Source organism: Electrona antarctica, assembly GCF_951216825.1.
Source record: "Electrona antarctica genome assembly, chromosome: 9".
NCBI lineage: Eukaryota > Metazoa > Chordata > Actinopteri > Myctophiformes > Myctophidae > Electrona > Electrona antarctica.
This window is the reverse complement of record NC_136790.1, coordinates 40977153-40992615: the sequence shown is the minus strand read 5'-3', so window position 1 is coordinate 40992615 and position 15463 is coordinate 40977153. Positions and strand designations below refer to the sequence as shown.

Genomic DNA, 15463 nt, shown 5'->3' with positions numbered 1-15463 from the left:
ATTCATCATAAAGGAGGTAAAAAGGGAAAAGAAATATATACAGTGAGGGGAAAAAGGGGGGGGCGGTGGGGGGGGATTCAGATTTTACGGGGGCCAGTTTCGAATTGCAGCCATCCGTAGGTGCCCTTTGAGAGCGGTTTTGAAGGAGTCAAGGGATTCGCATGTCTTAATGACAGTTGGTAGGGTGTTCCACATTTTGGTGGCATAGGAGCGAAAAGAATTTAGTCCCTTGTTTGTGCCGAATCTGGGTTGTACATGGTTCGTTGCACTCCCTCTGGTGTTGTGGGTGTGGACTTCGTTAACATTAAGGAAGTATCTAGACAGGTACATGGGTATCTTGGTGGTGTATCGAATCTTGTGGACCAGACCCATTGCAAGATGCTGTACTCTGTCGTCGACCCTAAGCCATTCCAGCCTGTCGAAGTGGGCAGGGGTGAGGTGGGTTCGGGGGGCTAGATCAAGTAGGAGCCTGACCAGTTTGTTTTGGGAAGTCTGGAGCCTGGTTTTAAGGGCCTTTGAGGTGCTGTGGTACCATGGAGGTGCATGCATAGTCAAAGAAACCCTGTACAAGGGCTCCTGTTAAGGTCTTCAAGGTGTTTTTGTTGACCAGTGAGGAGATCCTGTAGAGGAATCTTGTTCTATGGTTGACTTTTTTGATTACGTTGGTGGCCATTTTATCACCGGAAAGATTAGCCTCCAGGATGGAACCTAGGTAGGTAATTTCATCTTTACGTGTGATAACATTGTCACCCACTCTAACCAAGAAGCCATTTGCCTTGCTGAGATTACTAATAGAGCCAAAGAGAATGGATTCAGTTTTTCCCAGGTGTAAAGATAGTTTGTTATCAGCGAGCCAGGTGCAGATTCTACCGAGTTCAGAGCTGAGGGCATTTTCAACCTGCAGTTTGTCCCTGTCCGAGACCAGCAGTGCTGAGTCATCTGCGAACAGGAACAAGTTGCAGTCACAAGCTGAAGTCATGTCGTTTACATATATTAGGAACAGTAGAGGCCCTAGTATGCTTCCTTGTGGAACGCCACAGCTCACTGGGCATGCATAGTCGAAGAAACCTTGTACAAGGGCTCCTGTTTGGGTCTTCAATGTGTTTTTGTTGACCAGTGAGGAGATCTTGTACGGGAATCATGTTCTTTGGTTGACTTTTTTGATTACGTTGGTGGCCATTTTATCACCGGAAAGATTTGCCTCCAGGATGAAACCTAGGTACAGTAGGTAATTTCATCTTTTCATCTTCTCTAGCAGTCTCTAAGGAATCATTATGCCTACCTAACGATAACATTAATTTAATCAGCGAGCATATTACTATTATCCACCCGCTGCTCTCCAAAACCGGGGGTTCGGGTCAACTAGGTGGAGGAAGGTGGTGGAGGATTACAAGGTCACCTCCTGTTTTCTGATTTACGGCAGGGCTGGACTGGCCACAGGGCATACCGGGCATTTTCCCGGTGGGCCGCGACCATAGGGGGCCGCCAAAAAAAAAAAAAGGCCGCCAGTTGATAATAACCTGCGGGCCACATTAGGTGAAGGTGGGGGCCACATGTGGCCCTCAGGCCGCCAGTTGATATTAACCTGCGGGCCGCATTAGGTGAAGGTGGGGGCCCCATGTGGGGGCCCAGTGTGGAGGGATGGTATGACAGACTGACTGGTATAAACAGTGCCCCCAGTGGGGAGGGATGGTATGACAGACTGGCTGGTATAAACAGCGCCCCCAGTGGGGAGGGATGGTATGACAGACTGACTGGTATAAACAGCGCCCCCAGTGGGGAGGGATGGTATGACAGAGAGACTGGTATAAACAGCGCCCCCAGTGGGGAGGGATGGTATGACAGACTGACTGGTATAAACAGTGCTCCCAGTGGGGAGGGATGGTATGACAGAGAGACTGGTATAAACAGCGTCCCCAGTGGAGAGGGATGGTATGACAGACTGACTGGTATAAACAGCGTCCCCAGTGGGGAGGGATGGTATAAACAGCACCCCCAGTGTAGAGGGATGGTATAAACAGCGCCCCCAGTGTAGGCCCCCAGCCTACACTGGCCCCCAGTGTAGGCCCCCAGCCTACAGTTGATATTAACCTGCGGACCGCATTAAGTGAAGGTGGGGGCCACATGTGGCTTATACCGCTTATGCCTAGAACCGGCCCTGGTATTAGGGCTTGTTTGTTTGTGTGTGCCTCGACGGAGTGGGTGGTAGAGTTTCTGCTATCTGCGTGCTGGTTGTGGTGGGCCGGTCTGGGCCAAATTCACGCGAAAATGACCGGGCCGAATTTTTGTCCCAGTCCAGCCCTGATTTACGGCCACAATCTCAGAAGATATGTTGTATCTCCTTGGACTTGGAGGCCTCGGGGGACCCCTGATGAAGTGGTGATGTGAGGTCATAACACTATGCAGCCTTCAAATCCAGACACTGCAGTGCCCCATATGTGTGCAATTTAGATGTAGTTTTTATTTTATATATTTTATTTGTTGTGACTATTCACATGGCATTCAGCCTGAACAATGTTTGTGCCAAGTTTGGTGCGGTTTGGGGCAACCGTGGCCCCCAGCCCATGATGTGACACCTATATGTGGTCGGTCCACACGCCCGTTCACCCACCCTCTAGGCAATTTTAATTATAGAATGGAAAACAGAAGTAGTGGGCCACCTCATGAGCATGCCTAATGTTTAATTAAATGTATAATAATAAGACATAATCATGAATAGGCTACAATTAGAGTTAAGGGAGGGGGGAGCAACCATCTTCGATTATTCTCTCGCAGTTATGACTTTAAGTGTTGTTTCACTCCAACCCAGCAGGTGGTGCTGTGATTTTTGTCACTTTAAAGAAATTCGTAATAACAACATGGATGACAGGGCCCCTTGGTTTGAGCCGAGCCGCGAAATTTGTGTTGTGAATAGTGAGAGGATGTTTTAGAAACAAGATAGTACAGTAGCCTAATGTCACATTTTGCATTGTTTTGTATAATTATCGACCAAGTTGTTCTTTTACAGAATGTCTACGGAAAATGAAGAAACACGTCAGGTGAGAAGGCTAATGTCTTTGTACACTATCGTGTCAGTCTGTCAGATCTTTTACTTAAAAAGTAACAATGCCAGTATACCACCAGTGTAAAAAATACTTACAATTAGCTAAGGGTCCTGCATTCAAAATCTTTTGTAGTACAAATGTACAAATGTACAAATGTACAAATGTACTGTCAAAATATACTTAAAGTAGCTAAAGTAGTCAAATCTGACTCATAATCCAGATTGTGCCTTTCAGAATCATAATTCTGTAATTACTAATTATTTATCACATTAATGTTGCAACAGGTAAAGGTAGAGCTTATAATTACTTTAAAGTAGTGTGGGAATTAAGCTTATCCAATAAGATGTTACAGCCAGGGCACTAAATTGTATTATATTGTAGAACTTACTTGAGTAAAATGCACTTAGTTACATGATTGATCAATGATCACCATGATACATTTTGCATATGGACTTTTTGTGTTTCTTTTTAGAGACTAAAGGCTGCGGTTCATTACAATGTGGGACGCATGTGTCAGGCAGTCGGAGAGAAACGTGAGAAGGAGTTCAGTCGACATGTCATGGCAGCGATAGCTGAAACTACATTCAGGCAATGTGGTGAGTATCAACTAAAATGCACAGTTCCTATTTAACTGACTGAGAGTGTACAAACTGATGAGTCAATGGCCTAGGGCGGCTATTACACATTTGATTGAGAACAGCATAAGAAGTCACACCAAAAAATGATTTTGAGGTGTTAATTTGTTTTGAGGCTTCAGACTTCAATAACAATAAAATAAATAAATACATAAATAAATAAAAATAATGGAACCGTTTTGCAGAATTCAATGTAATCCGTTCCAAGTGAGATAAAAGGCTAGTATGATCCAGTTTGCTGCTTTGTAGCTGCAGCCATTATCATTAGCTAGATTTGAGATGAGTTTTTCAAAGCAAGTTGATGTTGATGTTCTATGACTAATCAATGTTGACTTCGTCAATAATACATGTAACAGTACATTGGCTGAATGTCACCTTCTATTTGACTGATTGTGTTCCTTTTTCTAGATGTATTTGCAAAGGACTTGGAGGCTTTTGCTAGGTAAGGACTGGTTTGCAGCATTACAATGTCCTTGGTATTCTGGCCTAGGTAGTTGAGATCAGTTAAAGCTCTTTACTATAGTAATCATTGCTAGTGTTTGTTCAGTAACGGGGGTCTCCCCACGAAATACATTTCCAGGTGGGTTGCCAATTTCACCCCATCAGGAGTACCCATTTATCAAATTTATTTTGTATGCGTTATCTTTCCTGATGGATCATATTGGTATCCTCCTGACCCGAAATTGTATTTTGGCTTACTGAAGAACTGTAGACACTGACAGCTAGACCCGTATTGAACAATGATTACTATTAGAATATTTAACAAGAAAATGACTTATGTACAGCACCTTCAATTCAACTTATGGAAGCATGTTGAAATAAATCTGCAAATTACATTTCTACAGCACATTAGGGCCATAGAAAAATATTGTGGAACCAGACCGATGTTGCTATGCCATCAAATGTAAAATCGTTCTCAGGTGGCTTCCCATTCTTTCACATTTGTGCAGTGAAGTGGGAGAAACAAATATCAAAACTGCAACATATTGAATGTATGGTCACAAATGTGCAACACAGGGCCTTAAGTCTTTTAGCAAAACGCCTTATATTGTCTACAAACAAGCCCTGGATAGCTAGTACATAATTTCATGAATTGTTCCATTTACTCTACTTTTAAACCAGACATGCAAAGAGAAGCACAATAAATGCAGAGGATGTGAAGCTCTTAGCACGTCGCAGCAAAGCACTGGTGAGTTAATATCTCATCATTTGGGATTTGTCTTCAGGGATTATGGTTGCATCAAGTGCTAGTTTATCCAAACATGACTTTCTATTTAATCCCATTAAAAGATTGGCATGATTTTTTTTTCCAGTCCAAAGTCATTTCTGTAAATATTTTACAGCAGACAACCAATTTTGTATTAATTCTTTATTTTTCAGAGCAAGTATATACAGAAGAAGAGTGAAGAGCTTGCCAGTAGCAATCAGGAGAAGAGGGAATTAAAGAAGTCTACTGGGAAAAGGAAGAATGTAGACACTGAGGACATGGAATAGGAGAAGGCAGACAGGCCTCCAGTTTGGAGAATAAAACACTTACCCATTATTCGCCTGTTCTGTACACTTTATACATGTCAGCTCAAAATACTGTTACCCAAAATTCAAAAAAATAAACCTGTTTTTGTCCAGGAGCTTTTGGCCTCTAATATTAGGTGACAATTTACAGCTAAAAATAAATGATTGGGCCCCCTGGGCAACCAAGAGCGGTAGCATACATGTTAAAGTCAACTTTAATGTATGAGAATTTATTGGAAATGACTATCTTCACCTTTTATATAGATAATTCTGAAGTTGTCTTACACAAGCATCAGATTTGCTGATGTCAGTGGTTCAGATGTACTTCTCCATAGAAGTCTGTACATTTAATAAACCTATTATGCAAAACCTTAGTTTACTTCACTATATTTTGTTGACTGGGGTCTGTTATTTTTCTTTTGAATTATCTGAACTTTGTTCAGTTGGCTGGAAATATGACAAGTTCTGTTCAATTATGTTGCTGAGCCAATCAAAGCAAGCTATAGGACACTAAACGGAAACTGGGTATGCCATCCTCTTAAGCCATGGGACTAGTTATTCACAATCAAATCCTATATAACATGGCCAGAATAAGGTTAAAGTAATTAAAGCAATATTTTTTTAATCGTTTTAAAGTTAATTTGCATTTGCCTGCAAAAAAAATGCATCAATCACTAGAGAATATACCATAAACCCTACATTCACCGCATGTAATCTGTGCATGCACAGAACACCTATACACAATGTAATTTCTTTAAACATTTTAATCGACACATCGCAGAGTCCAGCCCCTCTGGGGTGAAATCCAACTTCATTATGAAATACCTATAGACTATAAATACAAAGACCCACCTTCAGACAAGCTATCAAAAGTGGCAAAAAGACAGGCACAACCCCATGTCTGAGGGCCACACAAAGTGTTGGAACTTCAGTCTTCGTCCTTCAGAACAGTGACTTCAGTCAGGGTTTAGACGGAGACCTCGACCAGCAGAGCCCAAGGTCCCTAAATATGTGAATCAAATTAGATTTCTTTGATAAACAAAATCGACACAATTAACATCAACATCAATATCTAATTCAAATGGGCTTTATTAGAGAACTCCCTTCATTTGACATGTTTTAAACACCCCTTAAAACATCAAGAGCTACTGAGCATCATTTACAACCACACCACTCCACGTTCTCACACCAACACTCACGTCCCCCAAGTGTCTTCAGCAGGTGTCATCCACATCAAGTTCACACTTACAGATCAATTCAATAAACAAGAAAGCACACACCATACAGCATCCAGATCAGATTATATAAGCAAGACAAATATTCATCACAACATTCCACTAAGTTTTTGATACTACTTTTGCACTTGATATATTAAAGGATAGGAAAATGGCAAAGATAAAAAAAGGAGATCTTGAAGTACTAATTAAAGAATGTCCATGTTAGGGGAGGCGCTTGTAGCATCTGCAGCTTCCATTCACACACTCAAAAGCAGTCAAATTGGGCCCTTTCATCGCACAACCAGTCCTTTTGCACTCTTCTCTCATCGCACAACCAGTCCTTTTTCACTCTTCTCTCTCCGTTCGCTCACTCATCGCTTCACTCTTCGCCACAAGCCATCCTCAATCGCACTCATCTGTTCTTAAAATGTCAGTTGCGCAGTTCTTTCCATTTAAAAGTGGATAAAAATGAAAACACCCACCGTCTCTTTAGAACATGCGGAGTGAAGCCGTTGTTTGATGGCATAGCATTTACAGATGGAAGAGGGAGTTGTGATACTGATATCACCACAACAATGCTGCCAAAGAGTAGCTTCCTCCCAGGAAAATGGAAGAGAGGTGAACTGCAGAAGAAATTTTAGTGAAGGCTTTTCCATGGAACTTGACGGCAAATAAAGTTGCACTTTAAACATTTACGTTTCAACCAGATTCTTCCCAATGCAAGATTGCATTCCAAGTAGATGACAGTTGGATGACAGTGGCCCACAAACATTATTCATGCATTTTCAGAATGACCATATGTCACATTTTACAATGCATGCATTAGAGAATCCAGTTGAAATAAATCAAGATAAAAACTTGACAAAGGAAACATTAAAATAGCACTTAAGTCGGACATCCTGTAAACGACTGACTTCAACACTTTCTAAATTAAATCTTTAGCATTTTTTCCCCCAAATGTACAAAACATCTTTCACAAAAGTATTCAGTTCAGATACGCATAACACCAGAAATAAATTTGTAAAAGACTCATCTTTCTCACAATACTTACCATACAAAGTATATAACTTACATACCCCACCCAGATGATTTTGACTCCATACTGGACCCAAATCCTGAGCTAAACCCACTACCACTGGTTGTACCAGAGTTTGATCCAGTGCCCCAACCTAGACTGGCTGAGCCGGTGCCATAACTGCTGTTGGCTGCACTGGAAAACCCACTCTGCTGATCCCTACTAGAACCACTGGTTCCAGTAGCAGTGCTTCCTCCAGAGGTGGAAGTCTGCCCTTGCTGGCTGGCCAACATTCCCATCATACCCCAACTGCTCTGCAGAGCAGCCTGAGCAGCAGCCATCATGGCAGGGTTCAGGCTAAAAGAACCAAAATTTGCCAGATTGCTGTTGGTGCTGCCCCCTAACCCACGACTACCACCACTACCACCAAACCCTTGAGAAAAACCATTCCCAAACCTCCCTCCACTCCCTCCCATCCCCCTATTGCCGTGCTTAGGCTCAGCGTTTGAAATGTGCACGCTGACCCCCTTGACAATTAGGTCCTCTCCACAGAGAGACTGGGCAACCTGCAAAGAAAGACAAAGCATGTCAGCTATGAGGAACAAGAAGTGATTGTAAAATTCTGATTTGCCCAATAAAATCGATTTAGTACCTGGTCATCTCCGAAGGTGACAAAAGCAAAAGCACGGAATGGCTTGGGGATGAAGACATCAGTAACCTCGCCATACTGCATAAAGAACTGTCGGAGGTCATCTGTGGTCATATCTTCTGTGCAGCGGCCAACAAACACCTTCCTGCACCTCATTGGCTCATCAGCTCCCTGCTGTGTTGGCAAAAAATACAATACAAGTTATAAAAACAGTGCAAAGCTTATTACTGATGCAGGCCTCTCAGTTCAGACCTCCATTATATATATTGTGTAATTTGTTCCATGTCATGCATAAAGGTGGGTATTAACCTCGAACCCAACCTTTGAGTTTGGGAGTTTGCAGTCACACCATCTTCCATCAATCATATGACGCTGGGCTACCACCTTATCTTGAGCTTCATATTCAGTAAACCTCACAAAGCCAAAGCCCTTGGAGTTTCCAGTCTTGGCATCACGCTTAACCTGCATGGGCGAGAATGACATGATGATCAGCCATCGTCTTGTTCCAAAGTACATATCAAAAAGCTAGTTGATGAAAAAGTAAAACAATGATTGCACCTTGCAACCACTTGAACCATCATGTAAGATTATTTTAACAAGTCTTGATGGGTCAACGTCATTAAAAAAAAAGGGGGGGGGGGGGGTAGAGCCGACTTCAACACTGTAATTGGGCATACTTTAGTTTAACGTTTTAAGCCCTGTTCTGTAGCCATGTTTTTTTTTTATCTTACCTGGACCATGATGACCTCTCCAAATGTGCCAAAGTAGTCTTTTAAGTCCTGCTCAGTTGTTTTCCAAGGAAGTCCCAATATTATCAAGTCAGAAGTCTTCATGTCACCCCTCTTCATCTTCACGGCTGATGAAGCATCAATCTCGTCCAGCTTGCGTTTGTTATCTAGAGATGTATCAACCAAAAAGTCAAGTCAATCAATCTTAAAATGACAAAGCAGCATCAAAAACAGTACAGTGTAAAAATGTCTTATAACAGGGGTTCCCAGTGTGGGGTTCAGTGGCCCCCAGGGGTCCTTGAGATGGTCTAGGCAACAACGTCTTATGCACACCTGATAAGCTCTGAGACGGGTGCGTAGGCAGGGCTCAATTGTATTCAGGAAAAAAAATGCACAAAGACCCACACCAACACTTTATTTAAGCAACGTTTCAGTGAGATGCCTGAAGAAGGTCTTTGACCGAAACGTTGCTTAAATAAAGTGTTCGTGTGTGGGTCTTTGTGCATTTTTTCTGAATACTTACAATCTATTATTTATTTGGCCCTGTGTTTCTTGCTGCCGTGCTGCTATGGCAACTGATTTCCCCTCGCGGGAATAATCATCTCAGAGAAAAAAAACAACCTACTCAAAGTGGGGGTATTGCAGCCTAGCTAGGCTAGATGTATTACTGATACAATACAAAGGAAACAAGCCCACTGGTGCTTTTTCTGTTATTATCTTTTAAGCATAAGAGTACAGTTATTATAAAAACAAGTCTTTATTTAATCAATACCATTGAAACGGTTGAGAATCAACCGGCTTACAGGGTGAGAGGCTGAGAGCTAGACATACATTATTCATTACAGTGGCAATCTATGCTGACAAAGTGTAACGATACACTTCAAAGTGTCCCGAGTCCTGTAACACACACCTTTTGGGTAGTTGACCACGTACACCAGGTTCCCCCAGCCGTTCTCGGGTGCGTGGAGGACCCCCTCCACCAGGCGCACTCCCCGCATGCACTGGGACACGGGGCTGCGGAAGCGCAGGCCGCAGGCCCCGGGGAACTGCGCGGACACAGTGGACAGCAGGATGGTGCCGTCGTCCTCGGACGGGATCTCCATGGGCTCCTCGTTCTCCTCCTCCGCTACGCGAATGTACACTTCGGCCATTGTTATTACTGACGGGGGGGGGGGGGGGGAAATAGCTTCTTATCGAAACAAAAACAAGTCACTCCAGTTAGCTTCCTAGCTTGCTAACCACGCTTCTTAGTAGGCTAACGTTAACAGCAGGACTACGGGGAAAAATGAAATGTTTTGCATTCCCCGCTTACTGCGGATTTGAAAAAAAGTCAAAAGTGTAACTTTAGCTCAATTAAATGTTGTGGTTTTAGTTCGTTTTGTAATATCCCGTTCGTTCCGCCGCTCAACGCAGTGTGGTGGTCGGCCTCCCTTCTCTGTCCTCGCTCTGTTTCCTTTGTTCCGTCGATGTTTTGAATGGAAACTGCGTAGTTCTTCCTCTGGATTGCTCAACAAATAAAACAACCCGTTGCTTGCCTGTAGTTAAATAGTACACACAAAATGTGTTGAATAGCGGCAATATCGACGCAAAACGGATGTTTTTCTTTAGCTGTACTACAATAAAAGCGAACGTTAAGACTGTTTCTCGGAATGGAAAAAACAATTCTAGCCCTCTGCTCCACTCGATCAAAATGGCATTATCTAACATCCAGGCAGGAAGTACGTCATCACAAGCTTGGACCAGTGTTGCCATGTTTCACGTGATTCTGCGAGAAACAAGCAACCAGGTCTATGACCCCCCCCCTCTCACAGTCACACACACACACACTCAATTCAAATTCAAAGGGATTTATTGGCATGAGAAAATCAAAACATCAAAACAAAACAACATTTATGCACAATTGAAAAGTCAGACTCCAATAAATAAATGTACCAAGGATCCAAGATCACTCGATGCAGACATAGTGGAGGAATACACACAATGATTAGTCGGGTTGTTGTTATCCTTCTATCACAGCAGCTCACGAATCTTGCTGCTGTGTTTGCATAGTGTTGTACTTCATCCAGCAGATATGGGAGTTTTTTGTCATGTTTTCAAAATCTCCGTGGGTGATTGTGATCTGTGGGGAGTATGTGTCTGATGTGTTGGTACAGCGGACAGACGGTTAGGAAATGTAGCTCAGTTTCCACTTCATTTTGTGTGCAGTGGGTGCATAGTCTCAGTCTGTCTTCTCTCAGGAGACAGGTCTGCCTATGACGGCCTTTCTTGATCGCAAGACTGTGCTCACTGAGTCTGTGCCCTTAAAACAAGGTTCCAGACCTCCCAAAACAAACAGTAGGTCAGGCTCCTACTTGGCCTCACCCCCTGAACCCACCTCACCCCTGCCCACTTTGACAGGCTGGAATGGCTTAGGGTCGACGACAGAGTACAGCATCTTGCAATGGGTCTGGTTCACAAGATTCGATACACCACCAAGATACCCATGTACCTGTCTAAATACTTCCTTAATGTTAACGAAGTCCACACCCACAACACCAGAGGGAGTGCAATAAACCATGTACAACCCAGATTCGGCACAAACAAGGGACAAAATTATTTTCGCTCCTATGCCACCAAAATGTGGAACGCCCTACCAACAGTCATGTTTCCCCTCACTGTATATGTCTTTTCCCTTTTTACCTCCTTTATGGTGAATTCCTTTTCTGTTCGGCGGTGGCTCAGGGGTAGAGTTTCCAGATGGTAACCGCAAGATCGCCAGTTCGAACCCGGGCTCCCCCAGAGTTAGTGTCGAAGTGTCCTTGAGCAAGACACTGAACCCCTAATTGCTCCTGATGTGCTGGTTGGTATCTTGCATGGTTTCCGCCGCCATCAGTGTATGAATGTGTGTGTGAATGGGTGAATGTAATGCACAATCTATGTAAAGCGCCTTGGATAAAGGCGCTATATAAAAAATGCACCATTTACCATTTCTTTGACTATATAGTAGTGTCTATCTGTACGTCTCTAAATGTTTTGATGAATTGAACATGGTGGACCCTCTTGTAAACAAGTGTAATTCTTAATTGGGTCGTCCACTCACAGTTAACAGTCTTTGTATTGAGTTTGTGCTTGAAATGTACTGTAATTCTGCAAACTGTTATATATAAATATTTCAATCAATCAATCAAACCTAGCTACGATTTTGCTTTGTTTTGGGTCGGTTACTGTGCTCAGGTATTATGCCACAGTGTATTCTCTGTTTAGTACGTCTCTAAATGTTTTGATGAATTGAACATGGTGGACCCTCTTGTAAACAAGTGTAATGCTCAATTGGGTCGTCCACTCACGCAAACTGTCAATAGGGCAAGATAGCATTCTGGTTTACTCTGCTTTTGTGTTGCTTCTTTCCAATGTGTCAGGTAGTTTTCATTTTTCTGTTTTATAACACGCCAACCACACGTTGGCAGCGGTGGCCGAACGGATTGCGGAGCGGTCTTGATACCGGAAGGTCGCCAGTTCGAATCAGCGGTCCGACACGTTAAAATTACCACCGCTGAAGTGCCCTTGAACAAGGCATTGAACCACTACGATGAAATGTGTTCTATGAGCAGGGCCTGGCTGGAAACAAGTTCTTGAGCTTAGCCCAGATACCCTGGGTAAATATAGTAATCATTTCAACTAAGCAAGGCACAAAAAGCAACCCACAAATTCTACTCGCTTCTAATAAGCGGACATGGCAACACTCGTTTGGACCGTCTCATTTTACAAGCGGCGGTGTATCGTTTACAAGCTATTGACAAGAACAGATATACAAGCTAACAACGCGCGTTCGCGAAGCTGCGTTGTTAGCTTGTAGATCTGATCTGGAACGAGGCCTCAGGCTTGAGAGGACGAGCCGAGGTGACTGGCAAGTGGCAACAGCTGCTGCTGCGGGCTATGAGCAGTGAGCACCGAGTCACCGACAGCTGGCTGAGGGAGTTTAATATTTGTTTTTTTCTTCCAAGATCCTTTCTTGTTAAAATGTAACAGACTAGCAGCTACCATCCCATTATATAAGTATTAGAAAATAATGTATACAGAATAGAATGCACGATTATGTTGGCTCCTCAACATTGCAGCAAACAAGGAAAATAGCAAAAAAAAATGGAAACATGAAATAACAGAAATGGCAATAGATTTTAAATGTAATAGTGAAATGAAAATGATGATTACCTTGTTACACAGTAATATGGATCACACTGCTTAGCTAGCTTGTATGAGGGAGTGAAAAATAATCACCTCCTTTTTAATATATATTTTTTATAGTAGCTCTGATCCATAGCTCTAATGCCTTTGCATAATTGCATTAGAGCTATGGACCAGAACTAATTAGGCCTAGACATTTTCATCACCAGCATACTGGTCAGTGCTTTCTTGTGGGTTTTATTTTTTATAACATCCCCATACTTTCCCCCTGTTACTAAATATTGGATTACTACAAAGAATCACTGAAGAGAAGAAAAAAACTGTCGAAACAGTCTTGGCTTTTCATGAATCCATGGCATTACCATGAAAATAGGTTTCTGCTGCCACCTCTTCAGTGGCAACCCCACCTATACTGATGAATAAACACCCCAGGCTCTCCCCATAATGAATGACCCAACACCTCCCCCAGACCCCCAATGAATCCCCACCCCCAGCCTACCACCGCCTAGGACCCTAGGTGAAGAGGGAGCAATGAGCAACAGACTGAACAGAGACTTCACAGATAGGCGACATAGGGGGCAGAAGCTCATGTGGATTGTGATAGTAGGGGGTCTGGATTGAGAAAAGGGGACCCAGACTGTCCTGCTGTGCTCTCTGGGATGGGGGTTGAAATTGAAAATGTCAAACATGTAATCAAGCATCCTTGCCAAATGTAACTACCGGTATTCTAATCTGAATGAACATCTGAATGTATCATCTCGACTGATTCATTATTTTTTGTAATGCGATTACATAATCTTGATTACCCAACCCTGCGTGCTAGGTTAATTGATTACCTGGCACCATATATTTTGACTATATTGGTTGACTGATTCCTGGTTTACCTGCAATCCTAGTTTACTGAGGCACTACACTGTCTCTGCATTTGAATTGACGAAGGCCACAGAGGCCGAAACGTTGTGTGTTTTTTTCAGTCTCGGTAATGAACGTTTTTGGGGAGCTTACAAAACGGTGTGCAGACTTTCTTTTACCTTGTTTGTTAAGTAATTCTGGACAAGAGCATCTGCTAAATGCTTACATTGTAAATGTAATAATGTTTAGGGTGTGTAATGTCATACACGTATAGTATAGTTGTATAAATAATTGTGCATGTAGTTGTTTGCATGTTTGTTTCATCACCTTGTTTGTGATAGTTGGAATATAATTAAATTTACCAGTAAGACGCCTGGGGGCGAGAAGCGCCCTCGCCCCAAAGGACGAGGTCAAGTGCACTGGCCATATATGGAGCGTATTTTGAGTGTACAGGGTGTGATGAGGTCAGATCAAGATATGGAATGTCAGAACAGGTCAGCTTCATATATGGAGATCTAAGGGTGGCAGCGGGGGCAGTGTATTGAATATACAGGGTTTGATGAGGGCCCAGGTAGGGCCAGTCCTTAATTTTCGGGCCTATTGAGAACTCTTTTCTCCGGCTGCCGGGCACGGCTGCACAAATAACTTTGGGGCAGGCCCATCTAGAGTTTAAATGGACAGGTACAGGTATCAGTCAAAAGGGAGACATTGAAAAGGAAGAACGGATGGGGAACGATCAACAGTATTAATATTAGTATAAATCCATATACTAATATTGATGACATCAGGGATCTCCATATATGGGCTTCTCCATCCCTGATGATGTCATGCGATGTCACGAGACCTGGGCACCATATCTGGGGCTTTCCCCATGTATGGGGATTTTGAGTGATACACTGACTGACTGACGGGAAAAGCATGATTCCATAGTTAACTGTGACCTTTGCGGCAACCACAGTGGTTATCATGAGTCACAATATGATCATATTGGCATTCCCATATATGGGCTTAATATTGATCACAGTCAGGGATCTCCATATATGGGCATAACAGGGATTGTATTAGCTGGGAATGCCCTGCCCATGTATGGAACTTTTTCACATGTCACGATGACCTGGGCAACAGGGATTTGAGTTAGGTGACGTGTCAGTGACAGGGATTGTGGGTTAGGTGTCAAAAACACAAGGTTTCATAGCTATCTGTGACCTCTGATCACAATAAGTAATTTAATTTATATTGATTTTGATGAGTGCGATATACAATATCAATGTTAGGGTCAAGGAGCTAAAGTTTCCAAGCAATAGTGAGGAAGGGTTTGCGGTTTGCAGAAGAGAGATTCTGAGTTGTTGACAGATGTGATAGTCTAGCCGCGTTCACTAAGGAAGCTAGAAGCAGCTTCTTGCTTCGTGGTCCCATGTCATCTCTATGCAGACCAGCTTTTTCGTTTTGAAGCTTGGAATGAACAGCTTTTTGAGTGGTGCAACCACTCCAAGGAACAGCAATGTCCGTGTTCAACTATGTTTGTGTGTGAAGAAACGGAGAGAGAGATAGTGCTGCACTGTTGCCTGCTAATGAGAGAGAGAGAGGGGGGGGGGGGGGATTTGCAACACTCGGTTCACACGGGGGTGATTTTTTTTTTTAGCGTGC

The 15463-nt window shown here is 43.0% G+C and overlaps 2 protein-coding genes across 4 annotated transcripts; one reads left to right on the top strand and one right to left on the bottom strand.

Annotated features, from left to right (window-relative positions):
* The first annotated feature begins 2845 nt into the window (after nt 1-2845).
* cenps (centromere protein S) lies at nt 2846-5199 on the top strand. Its single transcript, XM_079511187.1, has 5 exons — nt 2846-3038; nt 3517-3640; nt 4088-4121; nt 4802-4868; nt 5060-5199. Exons 1-5 carry the CDS (start codon nt 3009-3011, stop codon nt 5171-5173), a joined length of 369 nt encoding a protein of 122 aa, XP_079367313.1. The 5' UTR covers nt 2846-3008; the 3' UTR covers nt 5174-5199.
* An 868-nt stretch (nt 5200-6067) lies between these two features.
* Nucleotides 6068-10497, bottom strand: tardbpb (TAR DNA binding protein b). 3 transcript variants are annotated; one of them, XR_013790874.1, is made up of 6 exons: nt 9711-10497; nt 8804-8967; nt 8382-8534; nt 8076-8246; nt 6891-7989; nt 6068-6194 (listed from the first exon to the last, which is right to left on the bottom strand). XR_013790874.1 is itself a non-coding variant. In XM_079511185.1 (5 exons), exons 1-5 carry the CDS (start codon nt 9949-9951, stop codon nt 7477-7479), a joined length of 1242 nt encoding a protein of 413 aa, XP_079367311.1. In that variant the 5' UTR covers nt 9952-10497; the 3' UTR covers nt 6263-7476. The 3 variants fall into 3 exon arrangements, 2 of the variants coding, with proteins under 2 accessions (XP_079367311.1, XP_079367312.1); XM_079511185.1 differs by lacking the exon at nt 6068-6194 and having other exon boundaries at nt 6263-7989; XM_079511186.1 differs by lacking the exon at nt 6068-6194 and having other exon boundaries at nt 6263-7989; nt 8394-8534.
* Between the last annotated feature and the right edge of the window lie 4966 nt (nt 10498-15463).